This window comes from Cavia porcellus, unplaced genomic scaffold (assembly GCF_034190915.1).
Source record: "Cavia porcellus strain 051 isolate PalLab524CR breed Dunkin Hartley unplaced genomic scaffold, mCavPor4.1 scaffold_16, whole genome shotgun sequence".
Taxonomy (NCBI): domain Eukaryota; kingdom Metazoa; phylum Chordata; class Mammalia; order Rodentia; family Caviidae; genus Cavia; species Cavia porcellus.
This window is the reverse complement of record NW_026947499.1, coordinates 21280705-21308541: the sequence shown is the minus strand read 5'-3', so window position 1 is coordinate 21308541 and position 27837 is coordinate 21280705. Positions and strand designations below refer to the sequence as shown.

General features: G+C 39.9%; 1 protein-coding gene, 1 long non-coding RNA gene and 1 gene segment (V, D, J or C); 2 read left to right on the top strand and 1 right to left on the bottom strand.

Moving 5' to 3' along the window:
* Nucleotides 1-27837, top strand: part of LOC111753989 (Ig lambda-1 chain V region S43-like) — a 600738-nt gene that overhangs the window by 61796 nt on the left and 511105 nt on the right.
* Nucleotides 1-27837, top strand: part of LOC134470668 (uncharacterized) — a 69324-nt gene that overhangs the window by 6471 nt on the left and 35016 nt on the right. The window lies entirely within an intron of this gene.
* Znf280a (zinc finger protein 280A) lies at nucleotides 155-10666 on the bottom strand. Of its 4 annotated transcripts, XM_063225886.1 has the most exons (4): nucleotides 9564-10666; nucleotides 9067-9244; nucleotides 6958-7035; nucleotides 155-2191 (listed from the first exon to the last, which is right to left on the bottom strand). In XM_063225886.1, exons 3-4 carry the CDS (start codon nucleotides 6973-6975, stop codon nucleotides 563-565), a joined length of 1647 nt encoding a protein of 548 aa, XP_063081956.1. In that variant the 5' UTR covers nucleotides 6976-7035; nucleotides 9067-9244; nucleotides 9564-10666; the 3' UTR covers nucleotides 155-562. The 4 variants fall into 4 exon arrangements, with proteins under 4 accessions (XP_063081956.1, XP_063081955.1, XP_063081957.1 ...); XM_063225885.1 differs by having other exon boundaries at nucleotides 9067-10666; XM_063225887.1 differs by lacking the exons at nucleotides 6958-7035; nucleotides 9067-9244 and having other exon boundaries at nucleotides 266-2191.

Sequence of the window (27837 nt, the reverse complement as noted above, 5' to 3'; positions counted from 1 at the left end):
GCAGTGAAAACTGCTACTGCTGAATACAGCAAGAATGTGCCTCACAACTGGGTACGGTGGCTCACATCACATCACATCACATCTGTAATCCTAGCACTCTGGGAGCTTGAGGCAAGAGGATCAACAGCTTGAGCCCAGTCTGGGCAATTTAGTGAGTCCCTGCCTCAAAAACTAAGGGGCTGAGAACGTAGCTCAGTAGGAAAGCCCTGGGTTCAATCTTCAGTGTTTTGGGTAGGAGAGTGTGATGGCCCTTATTTATATTAAATAAAGTCAAAGATAAGAATTTATTGTTTTATTCTATTTAAAGTTATTTAACACATTTATTTAAAATTCAGTAAAAATTCATCTAAGATGATAGAGTTCAGAATAATGATCTTTTTCTACAGGGGTTTGAGTGAAGAAAGAGCATGATGAAGATTTTTGAACTGCCTCTGTAGAGAGCTAGGGATTTCACTGTAAAATCCAACACTATGCGCATCTGTGCTAGTATCAGTCATGATGCACCGATGACCTAGCCTCATATCTGCCTTTCAGAGTCCACGGAAGTGAGTAAAACATATATTTAGCCAGAACTGCAACGGAGTCCAGAATACCTAGATTTCTTCCTTTTTCTAGTTTTCACAGGTGACAGGCAAAAGTCAGTGCTGCTTACAACAATGGATTCTGCACCTCTCGATGGGTGAACTGAAGTTTGAATAATAACCTCTGTTTCAGGAGGCAGCCCTTCCAGAGGTGCTGGCTTTTTGAATGTTTGATGATTCTTGGTTTTGTGCTCTGTTTCCTCCCTCAAACACAAAAACTGTAGCCGGCACTTGGAACATGGAAAGACTCTTTTCTTGCTCCAGTGTCTCCAACAATGATTCATGTAAGAACTTGCAGTTTTGAAAATTTTAAGACAAAACAGACAAAGCAAATTCTTAGTGTTTGCATGGCACGTTCTAAAATGTGTTTCTACATCTGCAAAAGCCGATGACCTATAACGACAAATCTGGCATGCATAGGGCATTTCTCCAGGCTTATGATTGTCCTTCATGTGCTGTAAGAGAACTTGATCTGTTTCAAATGACAACTCACAGATTTTACAGACGGCAGAGGGCTCCTGGGCTGTGTGCACCCCATCAATGTGACACTGCAGCTGGAATGGAGTAGAAAACTGCCGGTGGCAGTGCTGGCAAGTCGTGTGATTTTCCCAGCTGTCACCCCTCTGCTTCTCAAATTCCAAATGGTGTTTCATGTGGTTCATAAACTTAACATTTTTTAGAACTTTCAAGCAGCTGAAGCATTTGAAGGTTGAGTGAGTCTTTGGTTCTGGCTTCCTATCTCCTTTATGCTCTCCATAGTAAAAGTCACTAAGTAATAGGACCAGATTTCCCTTCTTAGGATCAAAGGTCTTGTTTTGATCTGTTAAACTTGACAAATCTGTGTTTACCAGACTCTCAGAGCTTTTTTCTGGGTCTGGATATCTGAAAGCGGAAGGTCCCTTATCATTAGCATGAGTCGGAGGAAAGGATGTTCTATTCTGAGTACAACATGACAGGGAAAAGCTTTTTGATGGTGTGCATATGTCCATTTTAGGGGAGATACCAGAAGAGGTCATGGCTGAAGAATGTGCTCTGGGGACTTCATTCCCGAGTATAGATACTTGGCAATTTCTGCTGATCTTATCAGCAATGAAAAGTTGCTTTGAATCTTGAGAAGGAATGTCTTGTGATGAGCTCACTTTATAAGGAAGATTGATTGATAAAGGTTCAATGCTAATGGGACTATCTGTTGATCTTGATTCAGACTGAAAATCTGGCATAGCAGCCATTGTTTTAACTCCTGGGGTCACATTAATTCCAGATTGAGACACATGAGCCGTGTCTTGACTGAGGTGATCTATTTTTCTTTTTTTTCTTTTCGAATATGATCCTGGGGTTACTCTGTTCAAAATGTTTGAAATAACTGGTTTTGAATTTGCAATCACCTTGACAAAGAGAATTTCAGAATCTTCATTTACATATTCCTTTCCAACGAAGATCAGGTCATCATCTTCATCGTGCTTTTTCCTCTGATTGGAGTCCCTCTCATGATTCTTTAGTGGGTCTAGTTCTTGGTCTTGACTCAAGAAGTGATCTTCCATTTTAAAATCACTTGTGACTGAAGCAGTTGTCCCTCCAACTTCCACAGCTGTCTCTTCATAAACTGGCACCTAAGTGATAACCATGCAAAAAATTATTTATTTCAAAAGGTATTTCCTTACCTTCTTTTGCACATTAAGAAAATAAACCATTAGCCAGGCATGGTGGTGCAGGCCTGTAACCCAGCACTTGGGAGGTGAGGCAGGAGGATCATTGCAAGTTCGAGACCAGCCTACAAAGTGAGCTCAAGGCCAGCATGAACTGCATAGTGAGACCCTGTCTCAAAAAGACAAAAGAAAAGAAAAGAAACTAAAACTTTATTTTTCTAGGGCTACATATTCAACCTAGAACTTGGTAAATGTTAGGTAAGTGTTCTATCATTGATTATACTACTCTCAGCAGAACTATTTAAGAAGCATCATAATTCAAAATTTGTCTCGCCATTCTCCCCCAAGACTTCTATAACAGTGATGCTACTGAAGCTTTGGCATATGATTCAAAGAGGCATAAGTTGAACATCTTGGACTGCATATCTTATCTTTTATGCCACTGGCACTTCACTGGCTTTCTGGTACCAGAAACACTCTTGGAAATTTAAGGTTTCTAATTAACTGTAACAAAACTTAGCTCTCAAACACCAGCAATTCTTGTAATGTTAATGTTAGTTTTCACCCTGAGTCATCCCAGGGTACCCCCAGGGAATTAGTTCAAAGACTACCACCCCAACCCCTACCCTGTATACTTTGCAAAATCCTCAAATTCCCTAACATAAAGTGGCATACTGTTTGCACAGAACCTAGCACATTCTCCTGTGTACTTTTAATCATCTCTAGATTACTTAAAACACCCAATAAAATATAAATGCTGTCTTGATTATTTTTCCCTCATTGTTGAGACAAAATACTTGATGCCCAAAATTAAGGAAGGGAAGATGTATTTATCTTACAGTTTTACAAGTTTCAGCCCATACTCAGCTGGCTGCAAGGCAGGGTAGCATGGTGAGGGGCAGCCACTCATGGTGGCTGCAAGCGGCAAGAGTGAAAGAGCAAAAGTAGGAAGATATGGCTCCTTCCTCCCTTTATATTGTGTGCCAATTACCTGCCCCTGTATGGGTGCAGCACCTACATTGCCAATCCCAGTGCTAGACAAACAACCAATCACAAACACTAGATTTAGTTTCCTTGGGGTGGGGACATTTAAAGAAGCCACAACACCTTTGGCCCCCCAAAGACTCGTGTGCATGCATTATGCAAAAGACATTTAGTTCATCTCCAAGTGTTGCTAAAGTTCTAATAGTTTCAGCATTGCTGAAAACTTGAAGTCCCAAGTCTCCTTCGATATCTAAGGCAAACCCTTAGCTGCAAACCCCTGTACAAATGAAAACAACGTTAAACACTTTCAATATGCAATGGCATAAGATAAACATTATCATTTCAAAGAGTATAAATAGGAGGATACAAAGGAATGGGACCAAAGGAAGTCCAAAATCTAGCAGGGCAAATAGTCCTGCAGTTCCACACTCAGAATGTGAAGCACAATTAGCATAAGCGCCTGCTTGGCAAATACAAGGTCATGAGTTTGATCCCCAGTACAAAAAAAAAAAAAAAAAAAAAAAATTAGCATCAGCATTTGAAGTAATCTGGTTGTGAGCTCCAAAAGGCTTAAGTGACTTCACCTCCATGGCACTTCAGGTGGTCTTAGTTCCCCTGGCTTCTGTCTTGGACTGGCTTTGCTCTCTTCTTGAATGTTTCCTTAGACAAGCCATGCTCCTGGCTTTTCCAAACTTCTGGGATCTCCATTGTACCTTTGGCTTTACAGTCACAGCTTCACATATTGCCCTTCAAGGGTCACATTGCCTGACCTCTCAGGCCTTTTGAAATCAGGATAGAAGCCTTTTTAATCTCAGAACTCATGCATTTTCTATGCATCTAAAACTAATGCCTCATAGATGCCGCCAGCGTCTGCTGCCAGCTGGAGGTTTCCAGGGTTTTCTCTCTCTTGGCTGTAGGGGTTGAGTGCCTGAATAGCTGAGGATTCTAAACTTGATTGTGAGGAACACACTTTTTATGTTGCTGCCAGTCTGGAACCTGGTGTGGCCTCCATTGCCATTTTGAAGATGGTGCTCTGCGGCTTTCTCCTCCAAGCAAAGCCTTTGAGGCTGCAAAGGGTGGATTCTACCATCATTTCCTGTGATGCCCCCAGGCCATCTTTTTTATTTTTCTGTTCTTTCTCAGCAATTGAAATCTCAACTCTATCTTTACAGTTCACAACTTTCTGGCAAACTCACAACATTTTAAATCATTCTTCTGGTCTCTTTATTCTTGATTCACAACATAAACCTGGCTAAAAGCCTGCAACAATAGCCATACCACTGCCTCAACATTCACCTGCTTTGAAATTTCTTCTGCCAGATTAATCAGTCCACTACCCTAATCTCAGTCTCAGACAAAATCTGTGGACACAAGCAAAATGCAGAAAAACTTTCTGCCAAGTCATAGCACACATTGTGTGGAGCCCAACAACCAAGGTAGTCCTTCTTCCCAGTGGAAACCTCCTAAGCCTGGTCTTTATTGAGAGGGTTTCTATCAGCCTTCTGGTCTTTTGAGCACTGACTATAATCTCCCATACAGAACAGCCTAAGCTGCTCCAAGGTTACTCATTCAGATGACATCTCTGAACCTTTCCAAACTCTTCCCACAAGCCTTACCAAAGGCTCTTGAATCATATGGTCAGGTACAGTCACAGCAATGACCCCATTCCTGGTACCAAATTCTGACTTGGTTACTTTTCCCTCATTGTTGAGACAAAATACTGACACACAAAATTGGGAAGGGAATGTTTATTTTACAGTTTGGAGAGGTTTTAGTCCATTCTCAGCTGGCTCCAAGGGTAGGGTGGCATGGCTGAAGGGCAGCCATTCATAGTGGCTGCAGGTGGCAAAAGTGAAAGGGCAAAAGGGATAAGGCATGGCTCCTTTCTTCCTTTATACTGTATGCCAGTTACCCACCCCTGGGTGGAGACAGCACCCACACAGCCAATGTTAGCGCTCAACAAAGAACGATTGGTTGACAAACACTAGATTCAGTGGCCATGACTGAATGAAGGTTTGGGGGGACATTTAAACAAACCACAACAAATGCTATTTGTAAACAGAGTCATTTAGGGAATAATAACAAAAAATCTGTATATGTTCAGTATATATGAATTTTTTTCAAACACATATTTGTGTTTGGTAGTTGGTTGAATCCAAGGATGCAGAACCCATAGCTAGGGAGGGCCAGTGATAAAACCAGTTGCTTAATCCACAGATTTTGAAGTCATGCTTTACCAGGATTTCCTTCACAACCTATAGTCAATCAATTACCGCACCCTGTTTCCCTGTTTCCTGAAAGTATCCGGGGTCTGATTCCTCCCTTCTAACTCCACAGTCACCTCCCCGTGGAAAGCACCATGTTCTCTCCATGCATCACTGCAGAATTTCCAGGTTTAACTTTTTGTTAGGCCACAGATGTGGCTCAGTGTTAGAGCATTTCCCTAAAGCCCCATGTTTAATCCCCAGCACTGAAATAAAAACAAAAGAACTATTGTCAGATTCCCCCATGGTCATCCCAGTGCTTAAGTGAGATGATAAATAACCTATGCTAATTACTGATTTGATCCTTCCATAGTGTATACTGATTTCAAAATACTGCTCTGGGGGCTGGGGATTTAGCTCAGTGGCTTAAGTGCCTGCCTGGTAAGCACAAGGTTCTGAGTTCAATCCCTGATACAAAAAAAAAAAAAAAAAAAAAAAAAAAAAAAAACACTGCTCCTTATCCCACAAATCCATTTGAGTGTCTTTAATCCCAAAATCAAAAATCTAAAATGCTCTAAAATCAGAAACTTATGCACTGATGTGATGCCACAAGTGGAAAATTTCAAAACTGACTTCTGTTAGGTATGACCTAACAGAATGCAGGTATAAAACTGCCTATATGTAAAATTGCCTTTAAGATGTTTACATAAGGTCTATATTAAACATCAATGAATTTCAGTTTAGATGTGCATTGTATCTAAGACATCTTATTTATTATATGTACATATTACACACACACACGTCACCCCAAACTCCAAAATATTTCTGGTTCTAAGAATTCTGAATAAGGGTCTTCAATCTGTATTATTTGTCAATTAAAAATCTTTTTAATAAGACTTAAAAACAAAAATAATATGGAGAGAAAAATTTTGAAATTAGATTGCACCTCATCTATGTATCAACAGGGCATAAACCAATATAAACATTTTAATAATTTTTATCATGCATATTGTATATTAAATGGCCATCAAAAATAACATACACTTGATGGCATCTTAGAGTCAGTAAAATCTCTTGTTTCTTGCTTACCAAACTTATTTTTACAGCTCTTTAATGGGATGCCAGCTACATTTTGGAATCAGTGATTTAAAATAGGGATTAACAAGACCCCACCCAGCTTTTTTGAGAAAGGGTCTCATGTAGTTCAACCGGATCTCAATTTGCTGAGATCCTCCTGCCTCAGCTTCCCAAATACTGGGATTACAGGTGTGTGACACCATGCCCCACCCTCCCCTATTTTTATACAGCCAGCAAACTAAAAATATTATTTTTACTTTTCTTGTGATACTGAGAATTGAACACAGGACTTTCACACTGAGCTACATCCTTGGCACTTTTTGAATTGTATTTTGGGTGGAAAACACAGAGGAGATGGATGGATTTCTAGAAATATATGAACTACCAAAGCTCAGTCAAGAAGATATAACAATTTTCAATAACCCAATATCACTACTGAAATTGAAAACATGATTAAAAACTTACCAGCAAAGAAAAGCCCATGGCCTGATGGATTTATGACGAAGACTGAAACTAGACCCATGCCTATCACCAAGCACTAACCTAAAGTCAAAATGAATCAAAGATCTAAATTTTAAAACAGAAACACTAACTCTATTGGAAGGCAAGATAGTTAGAAAACTTGGAGACATAGGCATAGGCAAAAAATTCATGAACAAAATGCAAACTGCAAGGGAAATACTTCAAAGAATCAACAACTGGAATTACACCTGATTAAAAAGTTTTTCACTTCAAAAGAAATCACCAACCAAGTGAAAAGAAGACACACAGAATGGGAAAGAATTTTAGGCAGCAATCCCTCAGACAAAGGACTTATATCCAGAACATATAAAGAATTGAAAAACATCAAGCCCCCCAAATTGAAAGACCCTTTTCAAAAATGGGCATCTGAGATGAACACACATTTCACAGATGAAGATATACAAATGGCAAATAAATATATGAAGAAATGTTCACCATCACTGATCATTTGAGAAATGCAAATTAAAACAGCATTGAGATTTCATCTCCAGAAAGAATTGGCTGCCATCAAGCAAATAACTGATAACAAATGTTGGTGAGGCTGTGGGCAAAAAGAATGTTTCTCCACTGCTGGTGGAAGTGTAGACTGGTGTAACAACTGTGGAATTCAGTATGGAGATTCCTCAACAAACTAGGATTAGAAGTTCCGTCCAATCCAACTATTCCCCTCCTGGGTAATTTTCCCCCCAAATTTGAAAAGATCATACTATAGTGATATGTGCACCCATGTTTATAGCATACAATTTGTTGTAGCTAAATCTTGGCAATAACCAAGATGCCCATCAACTGCAGAGTAGATGAAAAAGATGTGGGGGACCTGGGGATTTAGCTCAGTGGCAAGTGCCTGCCTTGCAAGCTTGCGGTCATGGGTTTGATCCTTGGTACCCCCCCCAAAAAAAGATGTGGTATTTTTATACAATGCAATATTACTCAGTTATAAAAATGTATGATTTTAAGGCTTTTATAGGTAAATGGAGGCAACTTGATACTATTCTCATAAGTGAAATAAAGTCTCACATTTATAAATATCACATTGTCTCTCTAGTATAAAAAATTATAAAAATTTAAACAGTAATAAGATCCAAAATATATAACAGATATTGTAAAAATGAAAGGGAAGGAAAGTGCTCTAAAGGATATAACTATATGACATTCAAGTGTGTAGGATAGATGACCGTATTACTAAGTTTCCACTAGGTCATTGAACAGAATGTTCTGCACTGTCAATGTTTCAGTGTCCACTTTTTATGCTGTGATTTTGTAACTTGAACAACTATTTCTAAAAGGCAAACATGTAACTTTATCGACTAGTAATTTCTTAATACTTTTCTTTGGAATTCTGTATTACTTCCACTCTCTTTTCTGTCTTGTCTTGGTTTTTTTTTTTTTTTTTTCTTTTTTTCTTTAAATAAATAAAAAATAAATTATATTTTTTTAAAATTGAGACACATTCTTGTTAAATTGCTTAACTGACCAAATTTGTCTCAAATTTATGATCCTCCTACCTCAGCCTCCCAGAGTGCTGGGATTAAAAGCATGCACCACCAGACCCAGTTTATTTTTGACCTTTTAAAGGTTTTGTTCCTTTTCTTTTTCCTCAGCTTTGGGAATTGAACTGAGGGATGCTTTACCAACCAGCTAATATCCCCAGTCCTTCTTAAAATTTTTGAGATAAATTACCCAGGTTAGATTTGAATTTTCAATCATCCTGCTTTTGCTTCCTGAATAGCTAAGATTATGGGTGTTTGCCACCAAAACCCAAGCAGTGAGTTTTCTGTTATTGTTGTTTTTGTTTTTTTTACTTCTACATTTTTAAATTGGGGGAGGTAAAAATATTAAAGGAGTGTCTTGTGACACATGGAAATTATATAAAATTCAAAATTTCAGCATTCACAATAAAGTTTTGTCAGGATTATGTCATCTAAGGCTGTTTTCCTTCCAGCATGACTCAGCGCAGTGATAGCAACAGAGACCAAGGGGCCTGCGAGGCCTCAGTTTGCCAACTCTAGTTGTGAAGAAGAAAAATGAACAATATCAAAATTCTTGGCTCACCGGTTCTTTAAACTGAATCTCCAGATGTTTCAGTGCTGCTCAGTGTTTCCCACTCTGGGCCATTTTACAGCTGTAGCGTCTGTACTTCTGCCTCCCAGGTCGATCATCCAGAGCTCAACAGTTCTGGTTTCCTATGTTCTTATATCTTGCTGCTTGCCCTGCAAATTCTTTCTGAGGGCTGGTCAGAAAAGGCTACAGTTTTAAAGCCCATTGTTATCTAATCTATACCATCTAAATTTGTTTATGTCATGTGCCTAAACAATTCATTCTGATAGGATTTTTAGCTGCAATTCAGGGTGATGCCAAAACCTCTCCTGCAAATTTCTATGCAAAGGTAAAAATGAGGCTTGGCTTCAGAGCCAGATCAGGTGCTGCAAAGAGGCTTAGCTGCAAACAGGTTTGGCTCCTGTATTGGTGGAGTCCTTCCTCCATTTTCGGCTATTCAGAGTGCAACCATCTTCTCTCCAGTGGGTTAGGGGTAAACGGAAATCCATTACCTTCCAGTATGTAGGAAGCTCCAGGGGGCAGGCTCCACTCTTACATTCTCTGGTGGTCTGTAGCTCTAGTGGATTTCCTGTTGCTCAGTTAAGATACTCCTTGTGAGTCTCCATCAGGTTTCTCAAAGTAGCAGCTCACACCTTTCTTAATCCATTAACCAGGGTGGAAATTTACATCCTGGTGTTCCCTTCCTTCCAACCACCCTTCCCCCTTTACCAACTCCTCCCTTGGAAGCTTCTTGATCTAATCTCAGCCTTTGCCTCCTTCCTATTTTCCTTGCAGTATAAACCTTGGGGGAAGGGAAAACTTCAAGAGCCTCTAAAAGGCAAGAAATATTTGTATTTCCACATATTCGAGTGCCACTGAATCGCCAAATTAAAAATTAAATTTCAGTTTATAAATTAAAATATCTAAATTGCCAGCACCTGATAGAAATTTGAAAGTACTAATCCCAGCACCTTGGGAAGCTGAGGCAAGTGGATTGCTAATATGACTCCAGGTTGGGCAGTTTAGTAATTTAGAGTTCCTAATCTCAAAAATGTAAAAGGGAGGGCAGGGCTGGGGATGTAGTTCAGTGCAAATGCCCTTAATTCAATCCTCAGTATAGCAAAAGAAAAATATAAGCAAAAACAAAAAAACTGTACTAGGCAGTGCTGTGGGAGGCTGAGACCATGTATGTGTCTCTTGGTGAACATGACAAAGGAAGCCCAAGATAGTATAAATGTGTCACAGAGGGTCTTTAATCCCATCTGGCTGGGTGAGAAAGCCTCCTTGAGAGCATTTCAAATTGCCAAGGGTATTTGGTACAGCAGGGTGAAATTAAATGAGAGGTTTAGAAAATAGTAGAAACTACAGATAGCAATCTTACAGACCTAATCTACAGACCAAAATCTCCTAAACCCTGAAGGCCTCCTCTTAACTAGCCCTTTTTGTTCCAACTACACTGACATTTTTTGCCCTTTGCCTTGAGGTCTGGCCCACAGCAGAGGTATCTGTCTCCTCCAAGATGGCAAAGATCTGGTTTCTGCACTGGCTCTTTAAAGGGCCCAGCCTTATCTGACAGCCTATAATATTTTTAACTAACTCAGCTGCCTGTAACAATCCCAGGGTCCAATAATTAGAAGAAAGATCAATCTCTGAAAGTCCTTCACTGGGCTGCTCCTCAGGCAGCACACAGGTTTATCTAGCCTCCAGGACCAAACTTCAATCCTTCTTTGCCAAAGCAGATTCCCAGTGGAAAGATTCCAGAAATGTCAGTGTCAGAACCTGGCTCAGGTAGAAAGCCAGCCTTCCACTGAGATACAAGGTACTGGAAACCATGCTTGTGGGATGTGATAAAATTGATAACCAATTTTAGAAAAAAGCTCGAGTTTCTCCTTCATCTTAATTTTTTTTTCTCAAATTTAAAAATCCCAAAATTAGGGGCTGGGGATTTAGCTCAGTGGCATAAGCACCTGCTTTGCAAGTGTGTGGTCATGAGTTCGATCCCTGGTACCGATAAAAAAAAAAAAAAATCCCCAAATTGGACCTTATTTAGCTTATTCGAACCAATTACTCATCCACCCAACTAATTTAGTTATCATAACATTAGATGATCTGAAAAATTTTTTTTGCAACTGGAGGCAAACTTTTTCTGGTAAATGAAATTTCTATGTTGCTATGTAAATTTTACCTTTTGGTACTAGGTTCCATGCAGAACAAATTAGTTATAATGTTTGAATATAATGGATTGCAGTGAAATATCCTCATAGCTTTGGAAGTGCCTCTGCTTTGAAGAAGGTCCCACTGGAAAAATGCTCTTTTAGATCACCCCTGCTTTTCAAATTCTAGTGATTAGATGATTAAATGCTTGGATCATGAATTCATTCAAGGAAAAGAAGAAATAGGTTGAATGATAGATTATTTATATCAATTTACTATGTTTTTGGAAAAAATAGAAAGTTGAGTATTAAATTTGGGAGATGTACTGAAGTGTCCAATTAACTGGACTCGAGAGTTGGGTTTGATTTTCTTTTTCTTTCTCTCTCTTTTTTTTTTTTTTTCCGAGACAGGGTCTGGCTTTTGTAGTTCACCCTGACCTTAAATTCACTATATACCTCAGGCTGTTCTTGAACACATGCTGATCCTCTTGCCTTAGCCTCCCAAATGCTAGAATTACAGACATGTACCACCATGCCTGAACCAAAAGTGCATGTTGACAGAATTTTTCAGCCAGAGGGAAGGCTTAGAGGCATATACATACATACATATATTTTTTTTTTCTTTCTTTTTGAGACAGGTTTCACTATGCAGTTCAGATAGGTCCTAAACTCACTTTGTAGCCCAGGCTGGCCTCTAACTCACAGTGATCCTCCTGCCTCAGCCTCCCAAGTGCTAAGATTATAAGCATGTACCACAATACAGGGCTGGCATAGCTACATTTTGTCTGCAACAGAAAATGAAGGCAGAATAGGAGGAGCTCTAGCTAAAGGACTAGAGAACTGGGAAAAATGAGGTCAATGACATGGGGAGGGCACATTACAGGTTAAACCTTGTTGGTTAAGGTTGTGTGTTGTTTAATCTTCAATCATGTTAATCTTACTTAAAAAGATGGATTTTAAGTGGTAACTGGATCATGAGAGTTCCACCCTGTCGAATGGGTTAATCTAGCAATGGATCCTTGGGTTAATGGATTAATGGATTATCCTAGCAGTGGCTTTATTATTAAAGAAAAAGATGATTTATTGGAAGTGTGATAGCTGGGATGGACAAGCCCCCAAATGTGATAGCTTGGACCCAAATGTGATAGCTCGGACCCCAGAATAAAATCCAAGGAAGCAAGAAATTAAAATTTAGGGCACAAAGACTTTATTTTAGGCCAGGCCTGGTGACGCAGCCTCCGGGAGCCAATATGGAAGACTGCCCACCTTACAGCTAAAGGGTTGGATTTTTAAAACCGGAAACCACAGAAATGTTGCGAACTTTGACACAGTTTGATAACATCTGGGCTTCTTGGTATCTCTTGTAACTTCCTTGTAGTTAAAGGTTTCTTAAGGAACAGCACATTTTATTACAGATAGGCTGAAGAGGGTTGGGGGATTACAAGAAACTGAAACTTAAGGCTTTTACGGGAAATGGAGACTTAACCTAAAAAGAATGGGGAGGGGAGGGGGGATTTACAAGGAGCTGAGACTTAAGTCTTTACTGGAAATGGAATTTTAATCTCTATTGAAATGGCACATACAGAACAGGAAGGAGGTGCATTGGTTAGAACTAGGCTACAACAGAAGGTGGAGGAAAGGGAAAAGAGAGAGATGGAAGACAGCTACACTGGATGAGTACAGGATGTTCAAAAGGGAAATACTTGTTCATATCTTGTCTGCAACTCTTTATTGAGATCCGTGTCCTGTGTAGGCTCCTGAATCTGTCTGGCTCCCTTGCTTGCTTTCATCCTAACCTTGGATTTCTTTTTATAAAATTTATATTTATTGGTACATGATAACATTCATCATAGGGAATTTGTACTTGGCAAATCTTGCTTCTTTTAACCCTGTTTTCTTCACTCCCCTTCTTCAATCCTCTCTTCCCCTCTTTATTTACAAAAGCTTTGTTTCTATTTTTCCTTCTGTTTTCTTGTCTTTTTTTTTTTTTTTTAGTCCCTTCCTTCCTTTCACTCTCCCCTTCTCTTTGTTCCCTTCCCATTTGAACATTTTCTTCCCATTTCTCAATATCTATTATGCATTTGGGTCCTCATTTGCACTTTCAGTTTCTCACTCCAGAGTAACAGTACAGTATTTATACAGGTGTATCTGATTTATTTCACTTTAGAATAGGGCCTCAGAGTGTATCCATTTAGTTAGAAATGTCTCAAGCTAATCCTTTATGGTAGAGTAGTGCTCTATTCTGTAAAAAAGCCCACATCCGGTAGCAGGGATCAAACTCATGACTGCCTGCTTGCAAGACAGGTGCTTATGCCACTGAGCTAAATCCCCAGCCTGCCCACATCTTCTTTATCCATTCATTGGTTAATGGGTATTTGGGTTGTTTCCAATTTCTTCTGGCCCTCACCTCTTCTGTACTTTGTGGGAGGGTAAAATTATGGGTGATGGTCTTATGGGAAGGTATTTAGGGTTAATGATTAAGTAAAGAGAATGTTTGTGATTTCTATGTTAATCACACTATCTGGGAACTTTTCAGGCCTGGCTTCTTTGCCTTTGTCTTGCTAATTGCTCAATCTAGCAGGAGAGGCCAAAACTGCTTTCTCAATAAGGCCTTTATCTTATCATTCCCCTAGCTACAGGGCGCCCTGTCCCTACAGATGCATATTCTGTAGCAGCAGGGCAGGCCACCATGCAAGAGAGAACACAGTGGCAAAAACTCAATGTAGACTGTGCTTTTTATATTATCCGCTCCTCAGGTTGACATCAGGTCAGGCCATCCTATGGAAAACTTGCTCAAATTCTTTCAAGAAATCCACATACAAGGCTTTGGGAATTGTTCTATGCATTGTACTGGGACTTTGTAATTAAGAGGTCACATGTTCTTCCCCAGTCAGCTTTGCCATGCCCTAATCTCCTGTCTCATCTTTCTTTTACCTCCAGATGACTGTGAGTGAAGCTACTTTTTTTTTTTTAATCTGTGAGACAGGATGTCATTTGGCCCTGAACTCAGTATTTAGCCTAGGCTGGCCTTGACTATATGCTAATCTTCCTCAATGTGGGGATTTCAGGCATGCACCGCCACAACCCAGTTAACCTATTGACCATTAATATTTTCATTTTCAAATTTAATGTAATGATGATAGTGTGTAAGAATTCCATTTTCCTACAAAATGTTTCTATGGAGTGAACTTTAAAGGGTAGGCATGGTGGCTCACGCCTGTACTATCAGCACTCAGGAGGCTGAGGCAGGAGGATTACAAGTTCAAGGACAGCTAGGGCTACAAAGTGAGTTCATATTCACACTGAGCTGCAGAGTAAAGACTTGTCTCAAAAAGACAGAGTGAACTTTAGGAGACTGAGGCAGGAACATTGCCACAAGTTTGAGGCCAGTCTAAACTACATAGTAAATTCATAGCCAGCCTGAATTATAGTGGGACACTCTCTCAATAATGAAAAAAAAAAAAAAAGGAAGGAAGGAAGGAAGAAAGAAAAGAGAAAGTGAAAAAAAGAATGTGACTTCCTTTAAGCATTTCTTCAATATATTTTCATAATAGGGATTGAACCCACAGCATTCTGATGCTAGGCAAAAGCAAATCCTTTCCCTTGCAGTATGCTTTTAATAAAATGTAGGTAAGTGCTCAAAACCAAATTGAAAATTCTTTTCTTTTCTTTAGTAGTGGCAGTTTATCCTAGAAAGCAAAAGTGAAGAGTGGGAGAGAAACTGGCTCTGAGTTTGGGCTGAGTAATATAGAAAAAAAAAAGAGTGAGAGCAAGATAAAAGCACATGCTGCATCTGAGAAGCATAGTGTAGGCTATTGTGGAAAGCTACAATAGCATTCCTTTTCTTTGTTATAGCATCAATAAAAGCTATTTTTAATCATCTTTTTTCTAAAATTGCCTATAAAATTTATAATATAGCTATTTAGTTTGAAGAAGGAGTCAGTGAGTATCATGGTTTATGTCGGTGGCCCCCAGGCTTCATGTATTTGCATTATACATTTGTAACCGGTTCATTGTCTAGAGCTTGGGTTGATGGTGTCACTGCTATACCCACATAGAAGTGAAGCCAGCATACAATGTAATAGCAGAAAAAACATGTGTCTCTTTCTCTCTCTTGCTGGCTTCCACCTTGCCAGTTTGCAGCTGCCATGAATTGTGACACTGCCATGCCACCCTGCCTTGGAGCCAACTGAGTATGGACTAAAACCTTCAAAATCTATAAGAAATAAATCTTTCCTTTCCCAAATTTGGGCATCAGGTATTTTGTCTCAGCAACAAGTAAAAAGTAACTAAGACAAAATTTGTTACTGAGGAGTAGGGTCATTGCTGTGACTATACCTGACCATGTTTTTTGAGAGGCTTTAAAAATGGCTTGTGGGCAGAGTTTTAAAAGGTTTGGACTTTGTGGGAGACAACTCCAATGTCTCCCTTTAAATCCAAAACAATTACTGTGACTTTGAATGCTTGGAGACTCATTTCCTTATACAGATATGTAAAAAGGTGGCTGGGGTATGTCCTTCTCTACAATTAACTCTGAGCATGGCAAACAAGGCTAGCCCAGGAGCTAACATGCAGCCATCACAGATATGAGAGACAACTCTAGTGACTCCCTTTGGATTCAAAACAATTGCTGTGACTTTGATTACTTGGCGACTCATTTCCTTATACTGATATGTGAAAGGCTAGCTAGGATATTTCCTTCTCTCTTCAGCTGGCTCTAAGCATTGCAAATAAGGCTAGCCGAGGTGCTAATGTGCAAAGTCTAGCCATCAGACAGCCCTGTTTCCTCCCATGAGCTGCTGGAGATCCAGAGCAGACTCTGGGGATGTCAACTGGGAAGGAGCCTCAAGATAAGAGGCTATGTCTCCCCAGGGCACAAGAGTTTGCATATCAAAACCGAAGCAACAGCCCCCCAAAACAATTCCCTGCTACCTTAATCAGATTGTGTAAATTGATCATTCTGCACATCTTTATCTCTGCAAATTACAGAGATGCCTTCCTTGCATCTGGCCAGTCAGCTCAAGTTACTCAGCAATCCCTGACATCCTGACTATCACTCATCCCCGAGCGACCCCTCCCTTTTCTTCACAAGATAATAAATGCTGAGAGAGGTCTAGGATTGTGGCCTTTGTCCACGCGTCCTCACGGGAAATGGACTTGTGTCCCCTTGGCTGCCCTTAATATGGGATATGTCTTAGTGTTTTTACTCTAGCTATGGGTTGCGTTGGTGGTAGTAGATTGGAATTGACCAGCTGGAATACCAATAATGTCTCAATGGGATTACAAATATAATCTTTTGGATTGAGAGAAAAACTAGAAAAAGGACTACAATAGTTGGATGACTATACTTGATTTTTGGGTTTACAATAGAACTTGTCACTTGGATGCACAGAGCTGGAACAGATTAGGTTGTTCTATAGAGATTCTGATCAGAGCTCAGGAGACCAAAAGGCTGATAAAAAGCCTCATGGTGAAGTCCAGGTTTGGGAGGTTTCTGCTAGGAAAAAAGACTACATTGGTTGTTAGACACCCCATTCTTGGTACCAAATTCTGTATTAGTCGGGGTTTATGAGAGAGAACAGATAGAACACGAGATATACAGATGTAAAAGAAACAAGATTTGCTTACGATGGTCAGCCACAGAGTCTGATGAGGAAGCGTGCAGATGGTGTTGGTACACTGGAGGCCGAAGGATTCAATCCAAGGTCTGGAGTTCACCGTAGTGTCTTGTGCAAGTCCACACCGGCAGGCTGATGGGTCTGTGACAGAAGGCGGAAGGCTCTATGATGAAAGGCTGAAGAGTCTATGCTGGAAAGCTGAAGAGTGTACACTGGAAGCCAGGAGATGAGGCAAAGACTGGAGCTTCTCCCAAGAATGGAATGCATTCATCCTTCCTCCTTCCCTTTATACTTCTAGGTAATGAGTCACCCTAGGGTGGGTCTTCTACACCCTTGGGTGTAGAGTTGCTAAATCCATTTAGTTAAGCTTTTAAATGTCTCAAATTAATCAATCAAGCACTACAGTGAGAAAGAAGTTAGGATTCTATTAGACAGTGTTACCCTCTGGTAGAGCCAACAGATGATTCTAAATTCTTATATAGCGAGCAAAAAATTCTAAAGTATACACTTCATAGTGTAAGAAAAGCAAGTCAAGTTTATCAAAGGTCATGCACAGAGAAATGGTGCCAAGCTGACAACAAAGGTACACTGAACACTGTGCAGATAAATCAGGCTCTTTGGCTCAAGAACAGGAGAAGACAAAAGCAAGAGACCATATATACATTTTGGTCTGGGATATATGGAACACAAGGTATGACTAAGGTAGCCTAAGTGAGTGGATGGATGGCATTAGGATGGTGCTCAAACTTGATATGATGGAGTGAGGTAGCCAGGGAGGCATGAATTTGGGGTGTTCCTAGAGCTCAACTGGGTGGAGAGTGAATTCCTCAGCCACCAGTGTCCTATTGATATAGGACCTCCAAATAATATAACAGCTAGTAAGAGTTCTACTTTTCCCCTTTGCATCTTTTAGTCCCTTGCTTTGTATCTTTTAGATAAGTTTGATTGTATTCTACCCTCCTCCATTTGATTTCATTCTTTGTCACTGTGGGAGGCAGGTTCAGTGTTCTGGGCATTATATATTAATAATTATAATGATAACTGCTAGGGTTATTTCCAAAAGATGAAAAATGTTAACAAAAGATGAGAAATATAAAATAAAAAGTGGCCTTTATTCTGCGAACACGGAGAGAGATGACCAGCACCCGCACACCCACCGCTGGCCGTCCGGTGATCTCTCAGGCGGACACGTGGCGTGGGGGCCTGTAAATAGCCTCGCTTTGGGGTGGAACCTAAGGCGGGCATTAGGGATACACAGGTAGCCTATCGGTCCTAGGTTTGGCGCCATATGTAAATTTCCAGGGACGGGAAGATGGCGTCACAGGTAACTTCCTAGGGGCGGGCGAGATTGGGGCTTCCTGCTTCCGGTTGAGGCTTTCCTGGCTATAGTGTCCTATCTGGGCCAAAACCCTTTCAATAACTCAATCCAGAAAATGACCTTTGAGCTTTATTCTTCCACAAAGTTATTACAATTTTTATTTATTTATGTATTTTGGTACACAGAAATGTGAAAGGTAAGCCGGGTGTGGGGGCTCACGCCTGTAATCCCAGCACTCCAGAGGCTGAGGCAGAAGGATCGTGTGAGTTTGAGATTAGTCTCGGCTACAAAGTGAGCTCAAGGCCAGCCTGAACAGCATAGAGACCCTGTCTAAAAAGACAAAAAAAAATGTGAAAGGTAAGCAATGCAAGATCTTCTATCATAAAACTGCATTATCATAAAATCCTATGTAGCAGGTCTATGGCACCCAGCCCAAAGCAGAGATTTTTGGGACCGCCCACACTGAAAGAATGCCTCACTTCCCTTAAAGCCTTGTGCTTTCACGGGCAAAACTGTTACTGACCCCACGCAGGCTCCACTCCTAAATCTCTCAGTGACAACTGGAATTTATGAGTTTTTGGAACTGTAGCCGCCACGTGGTGCCACAAATAAGTGACGACTTGTTCTGGACCTCCGGTTTTTTTCTTGCCTGAATCAGTCATGGGGAACGTATTTTCTAACTCCCAAAAGATGCCTTTACAATGCCTAACTTCCAATTTCCAATAATCTCAGCACTCAAGAGGCTGAGACAGGAGAATTGTCACAAATCTGAGGCCAGCCTGAGAAATATAGTGAGTTCAAGGCCAGCCTACACTGCAATGCAAGACTCTTTCACACAAAAAAATCAAATTAATCAATTAACCATTATCTGGTGAAAAAGAAATAGTGTAAAAGTTCTAGCTCTTCCAAAAAGCTCATGTTTTTTAAATGAATAGTGACAAGTATCAAAGTGTCAATGCTATTTACATTTTTTTGGTACAAAGTGATGTTCAGTGAGAGGGGAAGGAGATAAGGAAGGGAAAAGGTATACTAAATGAATTATATATTATGTACATGTACCAACTATATATATGTACATATTTACATGAATGTAAATATTATGTCCTGCAAATGGGTACAGATAAAAATAAAAATTAGAAAAATAAATCTCTAAACAAAATTGTAGAATATTGAAAACTATGTCCTTTGCAGTAATTATGAAGAAAATTTTCAGGTGTCCACTTAAAAATATCTGAGGAATGTAGCTTGCAAAAATAATTTAGGAGCTAAGTGTGATGGCCCACACCTGTAATCCTAGAACTCAGGAGGCTGAGGCAGAAAGGTTGCTGCAACTTCGAGAGTAGATTGGGCTACATAGTGAGTTCAGCATCAGCCTGAACTGTCTAATGATATTCTGTTTCAAAAAACAAAAATAAAAAAAAAATTAGGAGTAATGTGTGATAGTATTACTAGGTAGCTCCTTCTAAAAGTAACTCACCAATAAACAGTAGCAAGTTTTGGGTTGCTTGCTTCTCCTGGAGTTGGAGTTGAGGTTCTTCTTATCTCAAACAGAGAATTAAAAATGAAATGAGCAAAGAGCAGTTGCAAAGTTTATTTGAAAAAGTGAAAATGAAGCAGAGAGAGAAACTGGTTCTGCAGAGCAAGCTTGGGCTGAATAAAAGAGGAAAAAGTGAGACAAAAGTACATCCTGGAGGACACAGGGCAGGCTCTGGTGAGGAAAGCCATGATAGCAAGCTTCTCTTGGCATCTGTGTTCTTTTTATACTTCCCACATCTCAAGGAAACCCATGAGAACTTCTGCTTATGAGCTCTGGGAAGTGACATCAGGGTCCCACACCCAAGCTAACATCAGGCCTAATCCATACTATTGGACCTGCTCAAATTCCCACCAGAAGTCCATGTGCAGGTCTTAGGAACAATTCTGCACATGTATTCTAGGATTTTATAATTAACAGGTTATACCTAGTATGCCAGCCAGTTTTGCCACACCTTTTTATTTCCTGTTTTGTGGCACATGACTAATCCCAGCACTCAGAGGGATCCCTGTGAGTTCAAGATCAGCCCAAACTACATGGTAAGACCCTCTCTCAAAACACAAAATGAACAAGCAAAAGCAAAAGCAAACCAAAACAAAACTTGTCACATCTGGCTCCAGGTCAAGGAAGCAAAGATGTAGTATCTGGGGGTCAAGTACCACTGCTCTGCTGTTCAAGCAGCCCATCAGGATTATAAATTTAGCCACGATAACAAACGTAGTGGAACAAAGTTCAACAGAGGAAGATACTTTGTACAGAAGAAAAAGAATAGAGAGGAAAGGATAACATAGCCACCTCATAAGAAGGTATGGGGCTCCAGTAAGATGGAGGACCCATCGGCCCTTGGTTCCCACTGGCTTTTTTGTTTTTTTGAGACAAGTTCTCTCCGTGAAGTTCAGGCTAGCCTTGAGCTCACTTTGCAGCCCAGGCTGGTCTTGAACTTGCCAAGATACTCCTGCCTCAGCCTCCTGAGTGCTGGGATTACAGGCGTGAGCCACTACGCCCAACTCCCCACTTGCTTTTATAGGAGTGTCAGAGAGCCTTATCCCTCTGAACTTCCCATAATTGGATTAGCTTCCGGGCATCTCTGTCTCACGTCATTTCTTCCAGTGTTTTCTGGCACAATGGAGAAGCAAAAAGTAAAGAAAATAAAGAAGGCATTTATTGAGGATGTGGAAAGGAGCACACAACCCGTGGTGGATGGGCTGTCTGCTTCCACTGGATATGAGAGTGAAGGGATGGGGGGTACATGTGACCTTTGACAGCATGTGGTGCTTGGGGTGGGCATTTATGATGCACAAGGGGCTGAATAGAATTTTGTTAGAGCACAGGGAATTTGTAACCAGTTGAATGGAAAGAAAGAGGAAGTGATTGCCAATTTGACCGTCCATCATGTTTGACCACCACCATAATGTCCTGTAATTTATTCTAGGGCAAATTCTCTCAGTCTGTGTACAAGCTTCTTTTTGTCTGTTTACATGTGCTTGATCTATCTCTTTTGAGCTTACCTTTGGGGTGGGTGGCAGGGGAATGCCTTATTCATGGTTAGGTTAGCATTAAAAGGGGGCATTCAGGCATCTATTGTACTTTATAATCTCCCTACGGTGAATAAGGTAGTGACTGTAGACATTTATATATTTATATAAATGTATTACATTTACATACATGTAATAGTGCATATTGAAATATATTTCTAGCTAATTTGGCCTCAGGATATATAGTAGTAAAAACATATAGTTGAAACACTGTATTGCTAAGTCACTTACATAATTTTATTTATTTTAAAGAGGGAAAAATTAAACAGAACAAAACAGTTCATAAGTAAACAATTTTAAGATAACACGGATTTCAAAGCAAGACCACTGGAGATCTTCACTGTCTATCATATTGTCTCTTATTTTCTTCCAAATAGTTGTTCACATCTTCACATACAGTGAATACATACTGAACATTAAAGTACTAAACTAATCAGAACAGGATGATGAAGGCTTTTTAGGTCTTCAAGACCAGACAATAGGGTAGCCAACAATGGCTGCCATAATGTCTTTCATTTTCTTTGAAATAACTATCCATATCTTTACGTATGTTGAAATTAAACATAAGAGACTACACTAATATCACTCTGAACAGTGAATAATAGTATTGCTAGATTTTATATCATAATGCTACAGAATTAGCATTGGGTATTTTAGTGTCTCTTTAGTATTTGTTCATTACATTGTGCATTATATAATCTGTTCCTGTAAACTGTTTAGAAATTTTATACATGTATACTTATCCTTTCTGTTTTACAGGGAAAAGAAGATCAAAACAAGACAACAAAACAAATTCCTAGAAAAAACATGAACTGAAAAAGACATATAAAACCACAATACTAGGTGATCTACAGTAGTTACTATGCTATCTCTTGTTATTTTCAATAGAATTGTCTACATCATCAGGCATAATATAATTGAACATAGCATTACATAACAATTTTTATAAAAACACAACATTGGAGACATTGTAGGACTTCAAAAGCGGTTAATAATCAAACCAGTATGGGTATCTTATTACATCTTGTCATCTTCAGAGTAGTTGCCTCTATTTTTAGACTTGATACTATCAAGCATACCAAATTAGAATATAATCAGTCAAGACAAAACAGCAGTCTAACAAACCAGATTCAAATAAGATCAATCATAGTAAGACAATGTAAGTAATACAGGGCTTCAGTTTAAGCTAATAGGAAATTAAGGATAGTTACTGTAGTATATATCCTGCTATTTTTGGGATAGCTGTCTGTGCCCTCAAATCAAGTATGAGTAGATAGACTAGAACAAGATAAAGTCAAACTAAACAGAGCGATAAGACTAATGTGGCTTTAAAATCCTGATACACTATTAACAATGTTGTCTGCCTTCCTTTTTTAGACAATTCCTCCCCTTTCCCTTTCTCAGGGTGCTTTGTATATTTTGGGTCCCACTAATTCCTTTAGTTTTTAGATTGGGGGGGCAACGCATTGTCTACCTAAGTAATGCTGAACCCTGAGCTTGATCTTGAGCTATATTCCTTTACCTACTAAAGCCTCGAGGTTTTCCTTCCTTCTAGCTGAGTAGTCCTCTACTGCACATAAGTGTCATGACTTTCTAACCTATCAGCCGCTGCTGGACAAGTTGTCCCCATTTCTCTCTGGTTCCCTGTCACATAGAGCATCATTTTCTCATCTTTGACTTTCAGTTTATTAACCCTCTTTCGGGTTGAGTATATTTCCTATTCAGAGCATGTTAATGGATCCTGTCTCCTGATCTACTGTGTCTGTGTTTCTTTTTGTTAGTGTATCAAGGTCATCTAATTAGAGATTATAGCCTGTCTTCTCTGCCTCATCTCTTCTATTCTATTTTTCTGCTATTATTTGTTCACTTTTCTCCTTCATTCCACTGTCTGCCCCATTCATTGAGGCCTCTCTGCCACTATTACTGGAATTCTGGTATTTTTTTTTCTATCTCTCTCTAGAATGTCCTTCAGTATTTTTTGTAGGGTTGGATTGGTGGTCACAAACTCCCACAGTTCCTTGTTGTCATGGAAGTATCTTGTTTTTCCATTAATTTTGAGAGAGAGTTTTTCAGAGTGCATCAATCTGGGTTGGCGGTTATTTTCTTTCAGGGCTTGGACTACTTCATTCCAAGCTCTTCTTGATTTGATAGTTTGTGTTGAGAAGTCTGTCATTATTTTGATGGGTCTTCCTTTATAGGTAATCTGTTTCTTTTCTCTGACTGCTTTTAATATTCTATTCTTGTGATGAATTTCTGGGATCTTGATCATTATATGTCTGGGTGTAGATCTATTTTGGTTGTAGTTGGCTAGAGTGCTGTATGTCTCATTTATCTGGATATCATTTCCTTTTCCTATGCTTGTGAAGTTTTCCTTAATTATTTCTGTGAATAGCCTTTGTAATTCATTTGTGTTTACTCCTGCTTCTTCACTCATGTTTTTTATTCTTAGTTATAGATCCTCTTGTTGTCTTCTAGCCTCTGTATTGTTACTTCCTGGTTCCTTGTTTTTTTTTTTAATTTTTTATTTATTTATTGTTTGGTTCCTTGTTATTTTTAAGAGGTCTTTTGTTTCATGATCACACATTGCAAATCAAATTTTGAAAGGCTAACTTTACATTGTGTCAAGGCATTTTGCCAGCTTTCAATGGAGTTTTTAATTACTTGGTAATCTCTTTGGATCTGTTTCATGTATTCTAGATTTTGTTTATATTCTTTATCAAAGGTTTCTCTTCTTTTTCTGGGTTCCTCCATTGTTCCATCTGTGTCTTCTTGAGAGAGGCTTAGCATTTCTTTTATTAATCTTTTATTCTTTTATTAATCTTGCCTCACTTGGATTAGGATTTCAGTTTTAAGTTCATCGATGAGGTCACAAAGGTATTTGTTTATGTCTGCTGATGCTGTGGTTGATATTGTGTGATTGCTGCTCTGGATCTCTTCTATATTTACCTCTCTGACTTACTTTCCCAGGGTCAGTGGCTGGAGGCTTTTTCTTATTTCTTTTTCTTGTCATGTTTCTGGTTTCTTTCAGACAGGTGTGTGGTGGAGGTCTCAGGCCCTTTACCTATTGCTTACGGTTTTTCTGAAGTGTGCTGGCTGGGGGCTTGCTGCCTTCTCCAGTTTACTGTTATCTGAGGTGCACACAGGGATGATATGGGCTGGCCCCTCCTCTCTAAGCCAGTCAATCAGCGAGTGCCTTCAACACTTTACTCTGTGCTGTGCAGACATTGGGCTCTGACCAGGGCATGACCCAGACCAAGAAGTTCCCACCAGTCCTCTCTGGGCCAGGGACTGCTGACTGATGCTACCACAGCTCCAGTCTCAGGCCTTGTTCTGCCCAGCTCCAAGATGTCCTCCAGCTGGCCCCACCCATCGAGACCCAATTTCTAGCACTCACCACGAATTAATGCAGCTTTCCACCTTGGTTACACTCTGTGCTGCGCCGCGTCCTCCCACCAAGGGTCCCAGACTCACCAGCTCCTGTTATCGGTAGCTGTAGCTTCAGTGCAACTGTGAATCATCTGACTCCACAATGCACCCAGCACAGCATGGGACTGGTCCCAGTGAACGCATCTGGTTCCAGCCTTTCATCCATGTTTTTCCTTCCTTTCTTTTTTTTTTCCTCAGTTTCTTCCTGGGTCATGAGACTCCCTCTCCTTTTGTCTGGTCTTCTCCATGTTGTTAAATTCTAGCATTTGAATTGTTTTTCTCAGGAAGGCTCTCTATCCTGCTATCTATTAAGCTGCCATCTTCTGCACTGCAATCCCTGTGATTTCAAGGGAAGCCCAAGGGTGGATTGAGGGTAACTAATTTGTCTTTAATCTATTTATTCCACACTTAGTATCTGCTTTGGAACAAATACAAAAGGGCATGGAGCTCAAACTAAGAGTGTCCATTTCTCAGTCTCCAAGATTCCTTGTCTCCTTTTCAGAGGCTTCTGAAAGTCCTGCTCTTTTGAGAGAGGTTGGGATGGGTAAACAAAGAGTGGAGATCTGGATTCAAATTTGATTCCTGCACAACTTTTGAATCACTTGAATCATACATAAGTGTCAACTAATTAAAGGAATCACCTTGGGAAACTGTCAGTTCTAGTTCAGTGGCAATATGAATTACCAACAGCCTCCTAGCAGACACCCATGCCACTTAGTTGCTAGCCAAACCTCTAGCAATAAGGACAAGGAAAATTTTATACGCTGGCCCTACCCTAGCCCAATGAAGTCAGTATCTTTAGGAAGGGGGCCCCACTGCTTCTTATGGTTTCAGGCCTTCCTCAACATTCACCAGACAAGGCACTCTGTGTGATGAAGCTCTCATCATTAGCCCATTATTGGCAAAACTCTGCTCCTGAAAACTCACAAGTTAAATCCTATTCCCCAGTGGCTCAGAATGTGACCAAGCTCTGTGATAAGACTTTTAAAGGGAGATTCAGTTAAAATGAGGTCATTAGGGTAGACCCTCATCCTATATAACTGTTCCCTTAGGAACAAAGGAAATTTGGACATATAAGGATATAACAGTGTGAATACATAAATGAAAGGTTGTCTTCAAGCCAAAGGAGAGAGGAAACAGGAAAAACTAAATCTATATCTTGGGCTTGGACTTTTTAGCCAGGGATTGGTGAGAAAATAAGTTTCTATTGTTTAAGCTACCCCATCTGTAGAATTCTGTATGGCAGCCCAAGCAAACTATTTTATATAGTCTCCATAGTGGGAATTGATGGAATAGGCAGAATGGGTGCAAATGATAGCTCCTGGGTAACTTGTGGCCATAAACAAATGTCTTCAGGGGGATTTCTATTATACCCATGCAGCCTGATTTTCTAGGAAAGAAACTTTATTCCTTTTTGAATTATTTCCTAGAGGTTATTTCTTGTGGGAACCTCCCCACCCCAGTTATCTTCCTGCCCCAATTCCTTTGATTTTGCTCCTAAACTATAAAGGGTAAAACCTGAAGTATTAAAAAGATTAATTTTCATACTACCCTTAAGCTGAGGAAAAATCTGTGTTCTACCTTTGTATTATACCTAAAGAAAGGGGAAAAAACCCAGAATGGGCTGAAAACTAATTGCCTGGCATACAAAACCTTTATCTGAATGAAAGCATAACCTAGACCATTTTGTACATTCTCAGCAGGTCCACTGGGGGGAGAAGGGATTATTACTTACCCAAGGGAGTGTCCATAGTACAAAGCAAGATGTTTTCTGCAATTGGGCTAAAAGAAGACACCTTTATGGGGATGATTTTGGGTCTGCACCCAGTAAAGAAATCACAGCAAGGGATAGAAAGGGGTCATATACTATTCTTTGATATTCCCATCTCCAGGAGCCTTCATAATACATGTTTTAAGCATGGGCTCCCTAAAGCCAGATAGAAGAGTTTCTAACCTGATTTTAGCAAAGCCAAAAGTTGATTGGCCATAGATCCATCTCACACTAGCCAAGATAGAAATACTACTAATTAGAAGGCCAGGATCAGGAAATCTGTTTCCATCCTACCTACCATGGGTGTTCCATGGCCAAAGGAATCATACACTATGGTCAAGTAGATGCTCCTTGGCCTCAGTTTTGTGTCTCAGATACATGGCTGTGATGGTTAAGGAGCAAGAAAGTCAGGCTGAGGGTAGGAGATACTGCTCAGCAGCACAACGCCTCCCTGGCAAATGCTAGATTGCAAGTTTGATTCCCAATACTGAAAAAAAGCAAAAGAAAGGCTGATTATTCCAGTAACAAGTCTGGGTGTGACAATCCTTCACAGTTTAGGAACTTTGCATCCAGGAGGAAATGGAGGTCTGCTGTATCTTCCCATGAAGAGCAACACTATGAAAAGTGGATCCAGTTTGTTGGGATGACTCTGGGAAGCACATTCATGCCTGAGGCTACTAATCAAGGGGCCAGCCTATGTTCCTTCCTCCAGCAGCAGGGGAGATCATGGCTTTTGCATTGTTCTCACAAGCTTTTCATCTTCTTCTCTTACTGAGAAAGTTTTTGATTTCTTTCTGCTCATGCACTGACCTCTGCTAAGAACCTACAGTGAGAAATCACAAAGGAAGTGATCGCCTTCCTTATATGTAAAACTAGGTAGAGAAAAATCAGGAGCACGCTAATTTCCAGGATATTCTCAGATAATTTATTACAGTGGCTCTTGTTTTTAAAATGCAGACATGTTAAGAAATTCATCTATGGGAGCCTGAGGCAGGAGGATCATTGCAATTTTGAGACTAGCCTGGGCTACAAGGTGAGATCAAGGCCAGCCTGAACTGCATAACTGCATAATGAAACTCTGTCTCAGAAGAAAGGAAAGAAAGAAAGAAACTAACCTAAAGTTGTATGACAAATAGCATCAAAGATTTGAATCTAGGTAATGAGACTATACATCCTGAGTTCTTTATCTCTCAGGTGCTTTTCTTTTCAGAAAGAAAATCTCAAGAGCTCACTCTTTGGCAGATATTACAAGACGAGGTCCAGAAATAAATGATAACTACTTCTTTGGATTTTGATGACAGATAAATTAAATAATGTACACAAAAGGTTTTGTGTTCCACCCTCCCAATGTTTCCTGCCTCCTGGAATTCACACACTAGCAGAATATTGTACAATGATAGTGTGTGTTTCCAAAGACTAGATCATACAAGA